The sequence below is a fragment of the Barbus barbus genome, assembly GCF_936440315.1.
Source record: "Barbus barbus genome assembly, chromosome: 4".
In the NCBI taxonomy this organism is placed as follows: Eukaryota; Metazoa; Chordata; class Actinopteri; order Cypriniformes; family Cyprinidae; genus Barbus; species Barbus barbus.
The window spans coordinates 38,401,501-38,419,713 of record NC_136732.1 but is presented as its reverse complement, the minus strand read 5'-3'; the positions used below and the strand labels follow the sequence as shown (position 1 = coordinate 38,419,713).

General features: G+C 37.8%; 2 protein-coding genes across 6 annotated transcripts; both read right to left on the bottom strand.

The window, feature by feature from the left end:
* Window positions 1-1,819: 1,819 nt before the first annotated feature.
* LOC306863921 (uncharacterized protein) lies at window positions 1,820-11,339 on the bottom strand. Of its 4 annotated transcripts, none has more exons than XR_013783722.1 (10): window positions 11,071-11,339; window positions 10,026-10,506; window positions 8,949-9,114; window positions 7,834-7,955; window positions 7,414-7,623; window positions 5,870-5,926; window positions 4,927-4,968; window positions 3,952-4,019; window positions 2,421-2,464; window positions 1,820-2,174 (listed from the first exon to the last, which is right to left on the bottom strand). XR_013783722.1 is itself a non-coding variant. In XM_079407518.1 (9 exons), the coding sequence occupies exons 3-9, from the start codon at window positions 9,043-9,045 to the stop codon at window positions 2,111-2,113; spliced, it is 636 nt and encodes a 211-aa protein (XP_079263644.1). In that variant the 5' UTR covers window positions 9,046-9,114; window positions 10,026-10,506; window positions 11,071-11,339; the 3' UTR covers window positions 2,092-2,110. The 4 variants fall into 4 exon arrangements, 2 of the variants coding, with proteins under 2 accessions (XP_079263644.1, XP_079263645.1); XR_013783723.1 differs by having other exon boundaries at window positions 2,092-2,174; window positions 7,444-7,623; XM_079407518.1 differs by lacking the exon at window positions 3,952-4,019 and having other exon boundaries at window positions 2,092-2,174.
* Window positions 11,340-12,358: 1,019 nt separating this feature from the next.
* On the bottom strand, window positions 12,359-14,373 carry LOC306863974 (transmembrane protein 220-like). 2 transcript variants are annotated; one of them, XM_079407607.1, is made up of 6 exons: window positions 14,197-14,373; window positions 14,033-14,062; window positions 13,881-13,941; window positions 13,399-13,522; window positions 13,263-13,322; window positions 12,359-13,145 (listed from the first exon to the last, which is right to left on the bottom strand). In XM_079407607.1, the coding sequence occupies exons 1-6, from the start codon at window positions 14,290-14,292 to the stop codon at window positions 13,013-13,015; spliced, it is 504 nt and encodes a 167-aa protein (XP_079263733.1). In that variant the 5' UTR covers window positions 14,293-14,373; the 3' UTR covers window positions 12,359-13,012. The 2 variants fall into 2 exon arrangements, with proteins under 2 accessions (XP_079263733.1, XP_079263734.1); XM_079407608.1 differs by lacking the exon at window positions 13,263-13,322 and having other exon boundaries at window positions 12,554-13,145; window positions 14,197-14,346.
* Window positions 14,374-18,213: the final 3,840 nt, after the last annotated feature.

Genomic DNA, 18,213 nt, shown 5'->3' with positions numbered 1-18,213 from the left:
GTAAAATTAAGTATGTGGTAAATGTGTATTATGTTTTTAATTTATTTTTTGTTCCAAGGGCGTTTTGACTTGCATCAGCCACTATATGTATGTCAAACGTGCCAGCAGCAGTGGACCCCTGACTTGAAGGACCTCCTAAGAAGTGGATATTGGCCAGCCTCTGTCAACAATTCCACACTTTATACATTGGACCTCCTGAGCTCCCTTCAGGAACTCAAGATCATCTCTCCAGGATTCTCCAGACAAGCCTTCGCAAAACTGCTGGAGCATCGCGCTAAGTGTCGCGGAAGAGTAAGTGTAAATGTTATTACCATATTATAAAATTTGTTTCCATAAGCAGACAATATCACAAATACTATTTAATTCTATATATTTTCCAGTCTGGACCTATCAACGGCGATGCGATGCAGCGCAGCTTCTTAGAGCTTTCATATGCATCATTTGAGGAAGACCAGCTCTGCTGTAGTGCTCCTTTCACTTGCCCAGCCTGCACGCCGGAAATGTTGGCTGTTTCAGCAGATGGAAACAGAAAGCTATATCGCTTTCGCCGAAACGGAAGGTGATCTTTCTTCCAGTTTTTTTATTGATTTATTTTCTTACTTTATATATTTCATGGATGGATTTCCTATTTTTCTTTCTTCCTCAGCTCTGATGATCCTGGCTTTTTTGAGGGGCTCTTTGTGGCTGAAGACAGTGCGGTGTCTAGATTTGTCGACACCATACAGAAAGCAGTGAGAAATGCAAGTTGACAAAATTGTTGTTACAATATTAACCATAACCCCCAATTCAACTACTTCTGCCTACCAACTACAAAATCAAATTTAGAGAATAAATGCCATATATTGAATGACACCATTGCTTTTATTTGATTTGTCGTGTTTGTTTTGTGTGTCATAGACACAGGGAAGAGGCACATGTGGGGACTCCCAGTGGACAGCAGCGAGGGAAACTTCAAGGAGGGCTTCAAAATTGGATGAAGAGGGGATGGAGGTTGCTGTGTGTCGCCACGGATTCCTTCTGAAGGCCCTTAATATGTACAGGGGGGAGATATTTGCCTACCCTCTGTATCTTCAGAAGGAGCTCATGCCAGCCAATGCACAATTCTTCGCAATGGACGTGGCTTGCAAATACTGGCCATACCTGGAGAAAGCTGCTAGTGTTCTTCCTGCTCTTCAGGAGCTGACCACTATGAAACCCTTTCTCAGTGTTATGCATGCTCGAGCCCATGCTACTAAGTGTGAGGTGTGTATAATATTTTGGCATCATATGTACATTTGTAGTATTTACAAGCACATTAATAATATGAAATTGAAGTTAAGCTACACTATATTATCTTGTCTTTTTGCATAACCATTTCTTGCACAGATTGTAATGCCCTTTGATGCAAATTGTGGTTTGTGATATTGGGCTATATAAATAAAATTGAATTGAATTTCTTCCACCCTTTACTAACAGATTAAATGGAGTGGCAGGAACCAGGAAGGAGCAGGGACAACCGCTGGTGAGGAGGTGGAGCAAGTGAACAGCTACCTCTCACGTTGTGCCCTGACGACCAAATATATGTCCAAAGCAGGTGATCAGAGTGTTTGCAGTATTCTTGTATACTTTTTTAGATTGATCATTATTTCAACAGCACGAATGGACATGCTTACATTGCATGCAATGGGGTGGAATGAGAAAAAAAATCTCTCTTTACATCAGGCACTTTCCACAAGATATGTGAAGGTAAGTTTCCTATTAATTGCTTTGTGTGTCCTTTTGTTATGTTTACTTGGCCTGTTGTTAATCATACAAAGTTTTAATCCTGATTATTGTATAACACAGACAACAGAACATGAAATCAAGTTACGCGTCAACTGTATAAATAAAATAACAGTGCAATGTATAATCATGAAATATGAAAACATGCTTTTGAATAACATCTGAAGAAGAAAATTGAGTTGGATTAAGTACATTTCTAGTACAGCCCTCTCGAGATTAAACTCCAGGTCACATTCTTGGAGATTTTCACCATTTCACTACTACAGAAAGATGAGATACGACTTCAAATGCAGCACAGAAACAATTTAATAAATAGCCTGAAACCAAAATGGAGTTCAAAACATACATTTTATTTATTTTCATTATTTCGGAGAGAATCCTTTGGCTGCCAGGACTGGACCCACTGCTCACCACTAAAAACAGAAGGGAATTTTTAGGGAATAACAGTTTCATTTTCCATCTTTGAAGGACCACCACCTTCATGCATGCATTAATGGTGGTGGTCCTTCATAGATGGACAATTTAACTGTTATACTTATAAAAGACATGTTCTGTAATGATGTGTGCTTCACACTTGTTAAAATGCTTGTTTAATCTGAAACAGAACGGATTAATAAAAAAATATAATTCATAAAGCAGAAGAACAGAGGAATACATACCATACTGGACAGGGCTCCCAGTCAACCAACATTTCTGCTTTGCCCTATCAAGAAAAAAAAATATTCCATTCTTAGCATAAGGCTATTATGTCTGGTTATAGGCATTGAGTTTCATTGATACAATGGGTCATTATTGTCAGTAGACACTCCTTTCTACACTGTAATTCAAAAAGACTAAACACACAAAAAAAGTATCTACCTAACAATTATGGTATGTATACTGTCATATGTTCTGTCATATTCTCGTTTGGCTCTGTTCGAAGGCGGTCGCATTTTTCTTCCCTCCCTCCCTCCTGAACTTCCCTGCTTGCTCTCTTGTATTGTCCTGTCCTCTTAAGAGACTCTCGCTGCACTATTTGCAAAACCGAAATTATGGATCTGATCAACTGGTCTCTAAATGCAATTGACACCATCTTCTCGACTAGGAAAGCGGGATCTGGAGAACCGGAATGTCCCGCTGGGACGTTTGCTGCTGGCTACACGATGGACGCATGGGAGAGATGGCGGATCGTGTGTCTGGCGGCTCTCTCCGTGGAGGACATTGAAGACATCTTCTTATTCGAAACAATGATAACTGGGTTTCTGCTATTTGGATTAGGCGTTGCCCTAAATTATCAGAAAATTAAGGAGACGGGACTGGCTGTCCAAAACCTCTCACGGCTGCCCGTCATGATTGAGGCTGTAGGCAGAGCGGTCGCCTCGGAGACTGAGGCGATTAACCGCAATATGGATTCAATCACGGCTAAGCTCTCGGCTTTGGATAGAAAAATCGACGGACATGGAGATCAGAATGGACAATGAGAATTAGCTGTGAAACTGGAAGACAGCTGTTCGCACTAAGACAAAACAATCTTATCTCTTTCCGGCTTCCCACAACAGAACGGCTTGGCACGGCCGCTCTGGTATCAACTCTCCGGTGAATACTGCAGGGAGACGCTCTTTCTTCCATTCCCTCCTCCCAAAAACACCTTGTTATTGTCGGGCGCTTGTGCTCTGTCCAAGGACGTTTCCATGGCAATTGCTATGTCGCATCACAACCTGCGAACTGAGTCGACTGGTTTGGAGTGCTGGCGAAACGGATTTCAAGGCATACGAACTCACACGAACTTACACATACACACACTCATACACCTCCCTAACCCCATCCCACGCCTTCGTCGCTTCATCCTGTCAGGCGTTAACGGGTCCGTGGGTTTGCGCTGTAATGGCGGCTGGCCGGATGGCTGTTTCGTCTGAACTAGGATTACTATGCAAGTTATGTTCCTGTGTTTTGACTGTGCTTTATGCTGAGGTTTTTTGTCTGTTCTCGCGCTGCGTTCTCTTCCAAGAACGCAGTGCGAGGACACTTTTTTTTTTTCTCCTCTCTTTCCTCATGTTATGCTGTATTTCTTCTTCTCTATTGCATTTCGTTGCCTTGTACCTACATGTGCAATGACAATAAATTGAATCCAATCCAATATGTGTTTGCCAACTCACAAGGAAGTTTCTAAATCCTATATTACACTCTGCAGTTCCTTTATGACTGTCTAACCTTTCTCACTCTTTCTCTTACTACACTCCTGATGGGGAAAGCCTCTAGGTGAGTGTGGTAGGAGCAATCTGTGAACAAAAACACGTTTCAAATATTTATTAAAAAAAATGACCAAAGAGTTTCGATATTTTTCCTATTTAAAATTTGACTCTTCTGTAGTCACATCGTGTACTAAGACCAACGGAAAATGAAAAGTTGCGATTTTCTAGGCTGATATGGCTGAGAACTATACTCTCATTCCTGCGTAATAATCAAGAAACTTTGCTGCCGTACCATGAGTCCAGCAGGCGTAATGATATGACGCACCGCCTGAAAATAGTCCCCAGCTCGGTAGACTAGGGTCGACTATTTTCAGGCGCTGCGTCATATCATTACATTATTTTGACTGTTTAACTCTGGGGGAGTTGTAAAATGAGCCTATTTCCAAAAAAAAAAGGAGTATCCCTTTAAGTAGGGACCAGACTTGCAAGGATGACAAGTGATGTTTATCACTAATCAAAACATGTACCATGGAACCAAATTACTCAGTTCCAATGTGGTATGCTTGCTTGAATAACCATACTACTGCTAAGCCACAGCTCACAACTGAGAATACTCCACTGCTGCTGCTTCTACTACTTGGCAATGCATTTTGGTCAAATTAGACTAATTAAGCCTGTTGGATTTTATAGGTTGTCAATTGTACTAATCTCAATAATACCGATCACTTCCTATTCTATATCTATTATGAATAATCATGGTTATGTGTGCTACGCTGGACTGGTCAATACATATTGTTGCCCTGTTGCTGGTCGCTAAGTCGCTTTGGATAAAAGCGTTTGCTAAATGATTAAATAAATAAATAAAATTGTGACTAATTGTCTGTTGTAAGTAGTTAAAAAAAAAAAAGCAATTGAACTATAGCAAATAAACAGGGGTAAAAGTTGCAATGTATAGCAAAGTATCAATCATTGCATTCACATGCAATGCACTTACTCTTTTGTGACCTTTTCCTTTCAGGCATATGCCTTGGTCCCCCTGTGAGAAAGAAAAAAAGACTTTTACAATAATTAGACAATGCACTTTGTAATGTCTTTTAACATAAATATGTGTCCCTGGTGTGTCTAGAGACCCCTGAAATATGAGAAAAGACCATCCTCTCTTTCAGTTAATGTGTGTGCAAACACGCTGTTTATATTTGGCTCCACATTTTACATCACGTGCAGACTCATTAGAATAGTAATCATGGAGTATTCAATAAGCCTTCTATCTAAAACGACTCGTTTCAGACAGGGTCTGCATGAAGGACCAGTTCAAGATAAATAAGGATTTTTTTTTAAGGATCATGCAAAGCTACTCTAGTGGAGTATCGGAATAAAAATATAGAACTGGAAATTAGCATAATAGGTCCCCTTTAAATTCTATTTAATTAATTTATTTACTTAAAGGGTTAGTTCACCCAAAAATGAAAATTCTGTCAGTAATTACTCGCCCTCATGTTGTTCCAACCCTGCAAGACCTTTGTTCATCTTCGGAACACAAATTAAGATATTTCTGATTAAATCTGAGAGCTGTCTCACTCCTCCACTTTTTGCGCACAAAAAGTATTCTCGTCGCTTTATAAACTTAAAGGTTGAGCCACTGTAGTCACTTGGACTATATTAACGATCTCTTTAATACATTTTCTGGGTCAGCAAGTTTCAGTCACATAGAAGTTAAGGAGTGATCCAGCTGTCAGATTTCATCAGAAATATCTTAATTTGTGTTCCGAAGATGAACGAAGGTCTTACGGGGTTGGAACAACATTAGGGTGAGTAATTACAGATAGAATTTTCATTTTTGGGTGAACTAACCCTTTAAGAGAATCTGCTTGACTAATGAGCTATGGTAACAGTTATCAGAACCACCAATAATTACCCTACAAACATTATTTACATACCTGACTTTTTCTTTTTGCGACTTGCAACTGTGCCCCTGGCTGACCCTGTGAAGACAGCTGTGGGTTTGGAGAAAGAAAATTACTCGTATACCAAATAAATCTTTAACTTATTATTTAAAATACTGGAAGACCATAACATTGCACAAGTGTGGCAGTACATGTATTAATAGGTGTAAAGTACATGTAGTCTTATTGCGAATGAATTAAGGTTGCTCCATTAACTCCACGTGTTTTTATTTTCTCACTTATGTCCATCCTGTTTGTGATAATCCTAATTTGTTTCAGCAAGCGCTGATCCTTCGCTGACTTGTTCAGGGAACGCAAGGGGTGGGAAAATGGTGGTGTGGTTGTGAGCATGAAATGTGCTCATCAAATTTCATAGCAATCCAATAAATTGAGATGTTGCCTTCAAGTTTAGTGTTCATGGGACACTGACATTCCCAATTATTTTGAATATTCAAATTATCCTAATTTGTGACCCTGGATCACAAAACCAGTCTTATGTTGCACAGGTATATTTGTGGTAATAGCCAACAAAACATTGTATGGGTCAAAATTATACATTTTTCTTTTATGCCAAAAATCATTAGGATATTAGGTAAAGATCATGTTCCATGGAGATATTTAGTAAATTTCCCACTTTAAATGTATAAAACATTTATTTTTGTGAATGGATGCAGCACTATCGCCAATAGACATGGACAACTTTAAAGGCGATTTTCTCAATATTTCGATTTTTCTGTACCTTCAGATTTTCAAATAGTTGTATCTCGGCCAAATATTGTCCTATCCTAACAAACCATACATCAATGGAAAGATTATGTATTCAGCTTTCATGTATAATGTATAAATCTAAATTTTAAAAATAATTACACATAAGACTGGTTTTGTGGTCCAGGGTCACATATCTTTAATCATTAAATTTGGCCTAGTAATTTCAGCATTCGATTAGTAGCATTTTTTTAACTTTTAGATTTATAATAGACTCACAAAATTCCTTCCAACAGCCCTAGTACAGAATCAGATAGACCTATCATCTATCTAATTATGTAATATCAGATCGACTTTTCTAGCAGATTATCCATGGAAAATGAGAACCTTGTGAGTTTTAATTTATCAAGCAGCAAAAAAGTTATAGCATGGTGTGTTTGAGTTCATTTCCCCTAATTGACATCATGCATCCTGCATTGTGACTATTTCACATGCACACATTGCAATGTCGATGCTGAAAAGAGCCCTAACCTGCATCAAGCTCTATGGGGGGAAAACACTGGAAGTCGAGTAAAGTTAATGTAACCCATGGGTCAAACACTTTAGGCCTTTACAAATATAAACTGTAACTCTTTAAATTTGTTCTAATTACCTTGCCCCTCCACGGGGCTCGCCTGCTCCATCTGCCCCTCCGTGGGGCTCGCCTGCTCCACCTGCCCCTCCGTGGGGCTCGCCTGCTCCACCTGCCCCTCCGTGGGGCTCGCCTGCTCCACCTGCCCCTCCGTGGGGCTCGCCTGCTCCACCTGCCCCTCCGTGGGGCTCGCCTGCTCCACCTGCCCCTCCGTGGGGCTCGCCTGCTCCACCTGCTCCTCCACGGGGCTCGCCTGCTCCACCTGGCCCTCCACGGGGCTCGCCTGCTCCACCTGCCCCTCCGTGGGGCTCGCCTGCTCCACCTGCCCCTCCGTGGGGCTCGCCTGCTCCACCTGGCCCTCCGTGGGGCTCGCCTGCTCCACCTGGCCCTCCACGGGGCTCGCCTGCTCCACCTGGCCCTCCACGGGGCTCGCCTGCTCCACCTGCCCCTCCGTGGGGCTCGCCTGCTCCACCTGCCCCTCCGTGGGGCTCGCCTGCTCCACCTGCCCCTCCGTGGGGCTCGCCTGCTCCACCTGCCCCTCCGTGGGGCTCGCCTGCTCCACCTGGCCCTCCGTGGGGCTCGCCTGCTCCACCTGGCCCTCCACGGGGCTCGCCTGCTCCACCTGGCCCTCCACGGGGCTCGCCTGCTCACCTTCTTCCGGTTGCTTGTTCTCCAATGGGTCACAGGGTGTGAGATGCAGCATAATCAGCTGATCATCATTGCCACTGGAATCCTGGGTCCAACCTGTGCAAGTTAAAGAAGTGTTGTGTTTTGCTTATTTAAAACATAGAGGTTAACCATAAGCTTGATCTGTACCTGTTTTAATGTGTTTGAATCATATAGTCCAAATTTTCCCCAACCAGATTTGAAGGCACTTTTGATTGCAGGAGAACTATTGAGAGTCTATTGGATGTATTCGATATCTGCAATATATTTGATTGATTTCAAATGACTATAACCAATACAATATATCTTTAAGTCAGGAAAATAAAACCCAGAGTGCTCATAATATCTATTCAAAAAATGACAAGTATAATGTTTGTTTACAGTCTGGGTTATGCCTCAAAGTTAGTAGCAGTGTAAGTTTGTGGTGTATCCAGCCAACATTTGATGGTTTTCTTTTTCTTTGTGTTATTTCTGTTAATGATCTTCATTTTAGCACCGTCCTTGATATTGTTTTATTGAGTGTATATATATATATATTCATTATCATTTAATTCATTGACCCAGTGACTAAAACGGGTCTTTGCAAATTTCATGTGTTCAATTAGTATGTCCCTATAAAATTTGCTGTGGTGAGTGTGCCTAAACATTAAAAATATTGTTGTATGTGGGCTGAAAACAGAAATTAAATATGGCTCCTACAAAAAAACATACCAAACATAATTCTAAAGTTGACAGTTTATGCTTGAATGCACTTAACTATGGGTGCCAAATCCCAGAATCCCATTGTAGAGCAGTGTGCTGCATGCTATTAATACAAATGGCGCTCAATACACTTAAGTTTACTTCAATTCCCATAATCAATAGCCAGGTGTGAATTTTTTATTCTTTTCTACCCATTTGCGTCTACATTACAAGTGTTGGTAGAGACGTCACATAGAGTAGCCTATGATCATACAAGCATTCAGCAGCAGAAAAAAAGAGTGATTTTAAGATTTAAACATTAATAAAATATTTTGCGTTCTCAACACAAGTTGTGAACTGTGACTTTAAGATACAGTGCATGCATCTCACCTTCACAAAGGTATTCATAAAATGAACCTATCTTCTGAAGGTAGTCCTGGGCATAGGCGGAGAGTGTGCAGCGAGGGGTTAATATTTCACACTTCATTTCTTTTTTTTTGGTGTCCTTTCCAAGAAGCAGAACTGGCTTGTATCCAATGGCATGGAGTTTCTCAAGCTGCAATGACAACATTGTGTATTTTTGCTGTTTAATGTAATAGAAAAACAACATAAAAAAATAACTAAGAATATTAATTATTAAGAAAATATAACATTATTGATGACAGCATCCAGGTTACTGCCATTCAGGATTTTTAACCTAATGGTGAGTTTAGCTTTTGTATAACCAAGTATGTGCAAACAGGAAACGCTCATACAGTAGAAGCAAAAAACATATATATAGAAAATAAGGTTAAAATATAACTTTTTGTAATATTAGGAGCTCGGGTTTTGCACCTATGTTGATAAGATTATGTAGCCATTGTGCAACTGGACGATCTAAAGATTTATTAAAAATAAAGGCAGAACCTTAGTGATTACATGACCAAATGGGTGAATGCTGCACATATTTACAGTTGACGCGTGCACATTGTAAAGAGTAGTACAGTATGAATGCAGCTCATTTGTTATTCCTCATCCACTCGATAAGAAAGTTTGATTATTATATTGCACCTGTAATTCTGTTATAATGCATGCCTGTATTTGTTATGAACTCAAGAATTCCTGAGTATCAATTATATTTGCTGTGTGTTCAAATTTTGCTCTGGTAGATAATTTAGGTCTGTGATGTGTTACGTGAAGATGTGATTATTTAAGGGTATTACCACTAAAATAAAAACTAAAAATCACAATTATATCTACCTTCAAATTTGATAGTTAAATTGTACTTTTAAATTAGTTCTGATGACACAGCTAGACACAATGATACAAAGTATCATTGAAAAAAATTATTCAACTTTATCTATATTGGCAAAAAATACTGCCTTTCTGACCTTGCGCTGGCATGCTCACTTAATAACAAATGGTACCACTGAATGTACTTCCTAGATGATCTGGACAGTTTAATGTCATAGATGAAATTGTACATACCAGGATATTGGCTTCATCCTTGATGGATGCAATGTTGTGGTTTTTCTTACGACCAACCACCCATTCCTCTCGCTTCTCATCAAACCTCTGAAGCTTCTTCTTGAGGCGCTGCTTCAGAGGCTGCTCCTTTTTACAGTGTGAACAGATCTTTTGTGCACAAAATAAAATGCCCTGACAAAAAGGGCAGATCTTTTTTGTAGACCCCCCCCGGCATTATAACAAACAGTCAGATACAGACCGACAGACTGACAAAGATGTATAAGACAGACAAGTAGACAAAGACAGACAGAGAGAAAAGAATGAGCAATAGATAAAGACTGTGAGATAGATGGAGAGATGGACAGAAATATAGATATTGAGAACAGAGAGGATGTGAGATATAGAAAATAAAGAAGAGATAAAGGTTGGCTCTTAAAAGTGCCTTTGGGCTTTGAAATCAGGTGTGGCTATAGGGTCGGACAGGTGATGTGTTTGACAGGATCTGCAGGGAGAACAACAGAAAATGTTAATTATAGTGTTATGTACCCTATTAATTACCCTAATAGTGAGTGATTCCCATTTTCTTATAAATACTTAGGATAAATAAATACAGATTCACGTTGTTCCTATTTCCTGTGCGACTGTTAAAAGGCGCGTAAATTGTTTTTTTGTTTTTTTAAAGGCGCGTAACATGTGTCTGGGGTTCGTCATCCCAGATTTAAAGGCAGCGTTATGTGCAGTATAACGTTAACGTTAGACTAAGTGATAATATTGTTATTACTGACACATTACAGTGACGTTGTGGGTGAACCACGATGATCGAGAGAAAATGACATCATCTAGATAACTAGAGTTAACGTTAGCTTATGTTGAAGTTGGCTAGCCATTTAGCAAACCTAATTTCACAGGGGTTTTTTTCTGATAATGAGCAAACCTTGGACGGGCTTTAATTCGTTGCCCTAACGTGTAAATCTTGTGAATTAAATATGGCAAATAAGGCATCAATTGTTTATAGCATTTAAGCAAAACGTGATCGTTACGTACAACTCTGAGCATTGCAACTTACCGGGAAAGTGGTTTGAGCGCAATGAGAAATCACTGAAGAAATCACCCAATTACAGGGCGGGCTGGCTCCGTCTCCATAGCAACGGAAGCTGATGATCATGGGTAATACTGGAAACAAATAAAACTAATGGCCATAACATAGTATTATTGAATTATTAAGCACACTTTCGCGTTTGTGTTGAAAAAAGATGAGGATATCATTAAAAGAGAATCGGCGGCGCGTCCTCAGTTTTATCTGTCGTCATCACCATAGTAACGGTCGATAAGGCTGCTGGGAAATGTAGTTACTGTTAGATTTGACACACCAAACCGATGGAAAACCGGTATTTCTCAGAAAAGAAACAGGAACATTTAGAAGCGTTAGCCGTAACTCAACTCTGCAGTCGCATTCAGGAATAATATATTTACTATATATTTTGATTGTTAGGAAGCACTGGCGATGGTACTTACAATGTTGAGTAGCCTACCGATTATAAAGCAATCAAAACAAGGATTAAAATCTCCTGATTAAAAGTTGAGCAATTTAGCCCTTAAAGTTTGCAAAATTAATAACAATTGAGAAAAAACAATACTGTGCTCTCGAAAGAAAAACGTGGTGCAGGCACGAAAAATACGTCCCATTGAAATACATTAGATTGAAAGTCGTGCTGAGTGACACGAAAAAAAGAAGGAAATTTGTGCCCATGAACACGAATAAATAGATTCATGTTGAGTAGCCTACCCTACCGATTATAAAGCAATAAAAACGAGGATTAAAATCACCTGATTACATGTTGAGTAATGTAACCCTTAAAGTTTGCAAAATTAATAACAATTGAGAAAAAAACAATACTGTGCTCTCGAAAGAAAAACGTGGTGCAGGCACGAAAAATACGTCCCATTGAAATACATTAGATTGAAAGTCGTGCTGAGTGACACGAAAAAAAGAAGGAAATTCGTGTCCATGAACACGAATCAACAGATTACATTTCGTGACTATATCACGAACTGCCGTGAGACTGGGTTGAATAAACATGAATAAATCTTTATATTTATTGACTGTCTGGTTAATTCAAATCATATCAGGGATCTTTCAATGTCAGCAATTATATTCAAAATTTTCAAACTGAAATTAGTTGAAATGTTTTATAGTGAGTTGCACTTGAAAAGAAAAAAAAAAAACATAAAAGGAATTACTAATAAATCACTCAAAAAAAAAAGGTCCATGTGACAGAAGTTAAGCTATTGAAACGATTGAAAATCTAGGTGAATAAGTAGTTATATAATTCATCTTTTAGCAGACAATGATTAGAGTCAATAGATCCACTAATATTTATTCTCTTTCTGACCTCACAGGCATCGTGAAAAAGTCTGCAGGTTAGTATCATTTATAAACTGCATGGATTTGAGATTAAAATTGACCTGCAACATCAGGAGACTTTTACTTATGTTACAAGATTCTCCAAAAGCATGAGTTTGTTATATAATGATTTAAATTGCATTTCTTGCCCTAAATGCAGAACATAGTGAGCAAACTCCAGCTGACAGATCACAGATTAACTGAAGATCAGGAAAAAAAAAAAGCCTGATTCGTCAGATGAATCAAAAGTGCTTTGGAATAACATGGATTGTAAAAAGCACTATAAAAACAAACATACAGTCACTGCTCAAAATCTCATGTGTTTCAACACGGATCAACCGGCGACTGGTATAATGTTATTTATTGTTAATGGTTTTGCACTCTGAGCTCATGTGTTTTATACTGTGTTTTGTACTTGTATTTTTTTAAATAGATGTAAATATATGCAGGGTATGTGCTAATACATTTTTACTCTCTAAATATGTAATGTTGATTTGATTTTTAAAACTAATTGTAGCTGTAATACTTCAGTGGTAAAGTTCAGTATTCATCTGTATGTTGTGCTGATCTAGAGCAGATGTGGTTTCTTGAGTGTTTTGTCTGATCAGAGAGCCGTTGTACAGTGTTCAGGCCAGTGTTTCCTCAGCTCTGTGTTCATGTAGTAATAGATCCATGTGATGAAGGGGAACACAGTGATTCCCACAGCAGTGCAGATCCTGACAGAGCCCACAGAACTCCTACAAGACAAAACACACCTTCATTATCATAATACAGCTGAAAAACATTCATACCGAGTCAGTCTTCAGAACAGCATTTTAATATGGATGTTAAAAACCATACAATAGTGCATTCACCTTCCTGAATGTCTACACAACAGCAGCCAGAAAACCATCAACATGAGTCCACAACATTCCCTAAAAGCAAATAAAGCGGTTTTATTCCACTAATGTAATTGAATCTTGGTTCAGATCTCCTCTGAATTGTTGTTACCTTCCTTCCTCTTGTTGGAAAATGTCTGTGATTCCCTGTTTATAAAGTTTCCAGCCCAGAATGACTCCAAAGGTTGAAGCTACAAGCACATGCAGATCTGCTATTCTCCTCCATAATAATGACTCTGGAAAGGTTATAACAAATTCAATCTACCATAATCTCTTATTGCAGTCAAGAAGTGGGATTTTGTATGTGAAAAATGCATGCAGACTGAAACTCAAGTCTTGTGTCTGAAATATACTGTTTTTACACACTTCAATTCGTATCGTCTTTTTAATGCAAAACATGCTTTATGTGGTAAATATCGCATATCATTGTGTGTTTTATGAGGTAAATAAACATAATACTTTTATATATATTTTATATAGCAGACAATGCCAAAATCGAATACAAAATGCAATTATTTTTATATTTCCATGATAACTGCTATTTTTTCTACACTAGATGGCAGCATCGAGTCTCATTTGGATTCATTTTCTTACCTGTTATTTGTGGTTGACAGCAAATTAAAAAACACAATCCAGCTGGAATAGCATAGCCGACCTGCAGAAACGAACACAAAGTAATATAAGGAGCATATATATGTTGTACAATGACAGACATGTTTCTCACTTGAGGTGAGAGTGAGTCTTACCATCCACAAAACAGCATCCGGATCATTTATCTAAAGATAATCAAACAAATCAGCGGTTAATCTCTTCATTATCAATCATCACCTCTTATATACATAAATGGGTGTTTTATTTGATGATTACAGCTCATGCAAAGCATGCAAGTGAACCTAAAAGTACCATTTACCTGCACGTAAGCTGCCAGCGAGAAAAACACTGACATGAATAAATGACAAACTCTCCAGATGATCTGAGACAACGAGACACTCATCTTCTTCGTCATTTGGACTCTTGTGCATTTAATAAGTTTATCAACATTTCTCTGAAACGAAAAACACTGGACTTTATAACTGGACGGTTTTCCGGATATGACGATCCGCGGGATAAAGCTAGGCATTGTGGGAAGTGAAGTTCACGACACTATTGACTTCATGCAACCATTTGCAAACAACTATTAAATCAATAATTCAATCAATCAATATTTAATAAATAATAAATACACTTGACTCAACCCAATTGTATAATAAGTTGATTATCATAATACAAATCAGATCATATCATTGATTCAGAGAGAACTGCTCACACTTCTGAATCTAAATCAATAATCTGAGGAATAGATTTAATTTCATTCTTCAATGAATTTCTATGCAGGTAAAATCTTTTTTGTTTTATTGTTTTCATTCTCACTATTCTATTCTATTCTACACGTGTCTGTGTGTGTAAATGACATTTCCATATTAGTTATATATTACATATTAGTTATGATATATAAATAAATGTTCAGAAGTTCTAATGTAAATGTTAATTTGTTCTAAACCATTTTCTTTGTTGTCTTAATGCTTTGGCAATGCAAAATGTATTTTTTGTCATGCCAATAAAGCTAACTGAATTTAATCTAATTGAATTGAGAGAGAGAGAGAGAGAGAGAGAGAGAGAGAGAGACAGAGAGACAGACAGAGAGAGAGAGAGACAGAGAGACAGACAGAGAGAGAGAGAGAGAGAGAGAGAGAGAGAGAGAGAGAGAGAGAGAGAGAGAGAGAGAGAGAGAGAGAGAGACAGAGATTTTTTGATTTTTACATTCACTTTAATAAAACAATTGTTCTTCAACCATTTACATCACTTTACACACTTTACACACATGACATACTTACATCAACTCTCTTATAAGAACAATTTTTCCATTAACAACTGAACACAGTGCATTACAACACCACTGAATTTCAAAAACATTCATTGTACCCATTAATCTATGAAAATTAAAATCAATCATAATTCTTGCTTTTACCATATTTTTAAAAATAAGAACAACATTTTGTCCTGACTTCTGTTCTATCTTATTTCTTCTAGTAATATAGATAGCATATTTTGCTTGTCCAACAATAAAATTAATAACATGACATTTTGACTTTTGTTTTGGACTATAAAAAAAACCCAGAATAAAATCTTGCTTTGTAAAACAAATATTAAAATAATCAAAAAAAACGTTTAATAAATCAAAAAGAGGATTAAGTCGATTACAGTCCATAAAACAATGAAAAATAGTCTCTCGTTCCAAACAAAAAGGACATTTGTCACTTACAGTGGGGTTTAAATTGGATACAAAAGCATTCACAGCAACAGCTCCATGTAAAATTCGCCATTGTAAATCACCAAGTCTTTTTGTTAATGGTGGTTTGTAAATTGCTCTCCAAACAGGCCTTGTTTCATAATTAATCCCTAATTTTTCTCTCCATACTGTATCCGTTTTAATACTTAAATTATTTTTATAAATAACTTTCACAATACATTTATACAGCATTTTTCCTTCTGCTGTACAAAAATCTATATATTCATTAAATCCCAATTTCAACAGAGGGCCAATAACACAAGACCCATCTATAATAGGGGAGATTTCAATATCTGGGAAAAGATCTTCACTGTCAGGGATTAAAGTTCCTGCACCAAACTCTTCTAAAAGCATCTTCTCTTCATCAGTTAAAATCATATTCAATTTATCAAGATACTTCTTAGCAAACCGTATTGATCGAACCCCTAAAAGGGAAGCAATTTGTTCAGGTCGCTGTAAATCATATCCTGATTCATTTATAATATTTTTTAACTTAAAAATCTTTTTATACCGCAATATATCCATTAAACCAGGAAAATCTTCTCCCGAAACATCAAAACGAGCTCCAAAAATAAGTGGTTCTTCCAACAACCAATACAGAGAAATTGCTGGTTCCATCCACCGATTTTTAAAAAGACCCCACACTTTAAATAAGCTTTGATAAAAAACAGGTATTTCAGTAAAATTCAATCTCTTATAATCCATTAAAAACAAAGTTAAATCCATTTCCATATTACCCACTCTCCTCAATATGCTTAAAGCTAATGGTCTCCACACAAGTGAGTAAGGTCCCATTAAAAGTTTCTGTATATATTGAAGACGGTAAGTGGCTCTTCTACTTGCGAGATTTAGTAATCCTTGACCTCCTTCCTCCTTAGGCAAAAACAAAATGCTTTGATGAGTCCAATGATAATTGTCCCAGAAAAAGTTCACTAGTTCTCTTTGAATACTTGCAAGGAGTTCATTTGGAGGATCTACACAAGCAAGCTTATGCCATAAAGAAGACGCCACAAGATTATTAATAACAAGACTGCGCCCTCTATAAGACATTTGAGGGAGTAACCATTTCCATTTTTGCAATCGACCTTTTATTTTCTCAAATAACCCTTCCCAATTTTTTTTAATAAAACTCTCATTTCCCAGATATACACCAAGATATTTGAACCCTCCTCTTTTCCAAAGCAGTCCTCCAGGTAAAGTGGGAAGACCTCCAGTCCAATTTCCCACTAATAGAGCTTCGCTTTTCCCCCAATTGACTTTAGCAGACGAAATACATTTAAAATCATTAACAATCTTTCCTAACTTATCAACATCATCCTTTCCATTTACAAAAACAATTACATCATCAGCATAAGCGGAAAGATATAATGGATTATTACAACCAGGTAAAACTAGACCTTTTAAATTATCTCGTAACTTTTGAAGTAAAGGTTCAATGGCTAAGGAATACAGCATACCAGACATAGCACATCCCTGCCTGACTCCCCTTTGAACTATGAACGGAGCACTCAAACCACCATTAATCTTAAGAACACTCTCAATGTTACAGTACATAGCCTTAATCATTGAAATAAAAGAAGAACTAAAACCAAAAGCCTCTAAAGTATTCCATAAATAAGGATGTTCAACCCTGTCGAACGCTTTCTCTTGATCGAGAGAAATCAACCCAGAGTTTATTCCCAAAAGTTTAGAAGCATCCAAAACATCTCTAATTAAAGCAATATTATCAAAAATAGACCTGTTAGGAATACAATAAGACTGATCAGAGTTAATCAATTTGCTCAAAACTTTACTAAGTCTTATGGCCAAAGTTTTAGACAAAATTTTATATTCTGCACATAACAGTGAAACAGGGCGCCAATTGCTGATATACTGAAGATCACCTTTTTTAGGTAACAGTGTGACGACTGCTCTTCTACAGCTCAGTGGCAAACGTCCTCTTTCCAGACTGTCATTAAAAACTGCCAGCAAATCCTCTCCTATGACAGGCCATAGAGTTTTATAAAACTCAACAGTTAACCCATCAATTCCTGGAGATTTACCATTCTCCATGCTCATCATGGCAGTATGAAGCTCTTGCAATGTCAAAGTCTGCTGTAGTTTGTTATTGGACTCTTCATCCACCCTTGGCAGTCCTTCCAAGAAATGATCAGCATCTGCACCCCATTCACTCAATTCAGATTTATAAAGGTCAGAATAAAAATCCACAGCACAGCTACGTATATCAGCAGGCTCAGTAAATTCTTGTCCTGTAGCTGACCGTAAAGAATGAATAATCTTACTTTGACCTTTTTTCATTTCCAAATTAAAAAAGAATTTCGAAGGAGCATCCATTTGGGCCACAGTTTGAAACCGTGAGCGAACTAAAGCTCCTTGCGCTCTAACTCCTAACAGGTCTATCAACATTGCTTTTTTTTTCTTCAATTCATCAATATGCTTTTTATTTTTTTTAGATGCTATTACATCTTGTAAGGCAACAATTTCCATTTCTAAAATCTTCATTGACTGGGCCATATCTCTAGTAACATTCAGAGTGTACTTTTGACAAAAATCTCTTATAAGAACTTTACCACAATCCCACCATTGTTGCAAAGAAGT

Bases quoted from the DNA above. Each gene is read 5' to 3' on its own strand.
- LOC306863921 (XM_079407518.1), bottom strand. From the start codon at position 9,045: ATGAAGTGTGAAATATTAACCCCTCGCTGCACACTCTCCGCCTATGCC. The intron at 7,624-7,833 runs GTGGAGCAGGCG...GTGGAGGGCCAG, and splicing joins CGAGCCCCGTGGAGGGCCAG to GTGGAGCAGGCGAGCCCCGT. The intron at 2,465-4,926 runs GTAAGTGCATTG...TTTTCTTGATAG, and splicing joins AAGGAAAAGGTCACAAAAGA to GGCAAAGCAGAAATGTTGGT.
- LOC306863974 (XM_079407607.1), bottom strand. From the start codon at position 14,292: ATGACGAAGAAGATGAGTGTCTCGTTGTCTCAGATCATCTGGAGAGTT. The intron at 14,063-14,196 runs GTAAATGGTACT...GATTATCTTTAG, and splicing joins CGCTGGCAGCTTACGTGCAG to ATAAATGATCCGGATGCTGT. The intron at 13,323-13,398 runs GTAACAACAATT...ATTTGCTTTTAG, and splicing joins TTCCAACAAGAGGAAGGAAG to GGAATGTTGTGGACTCATGT.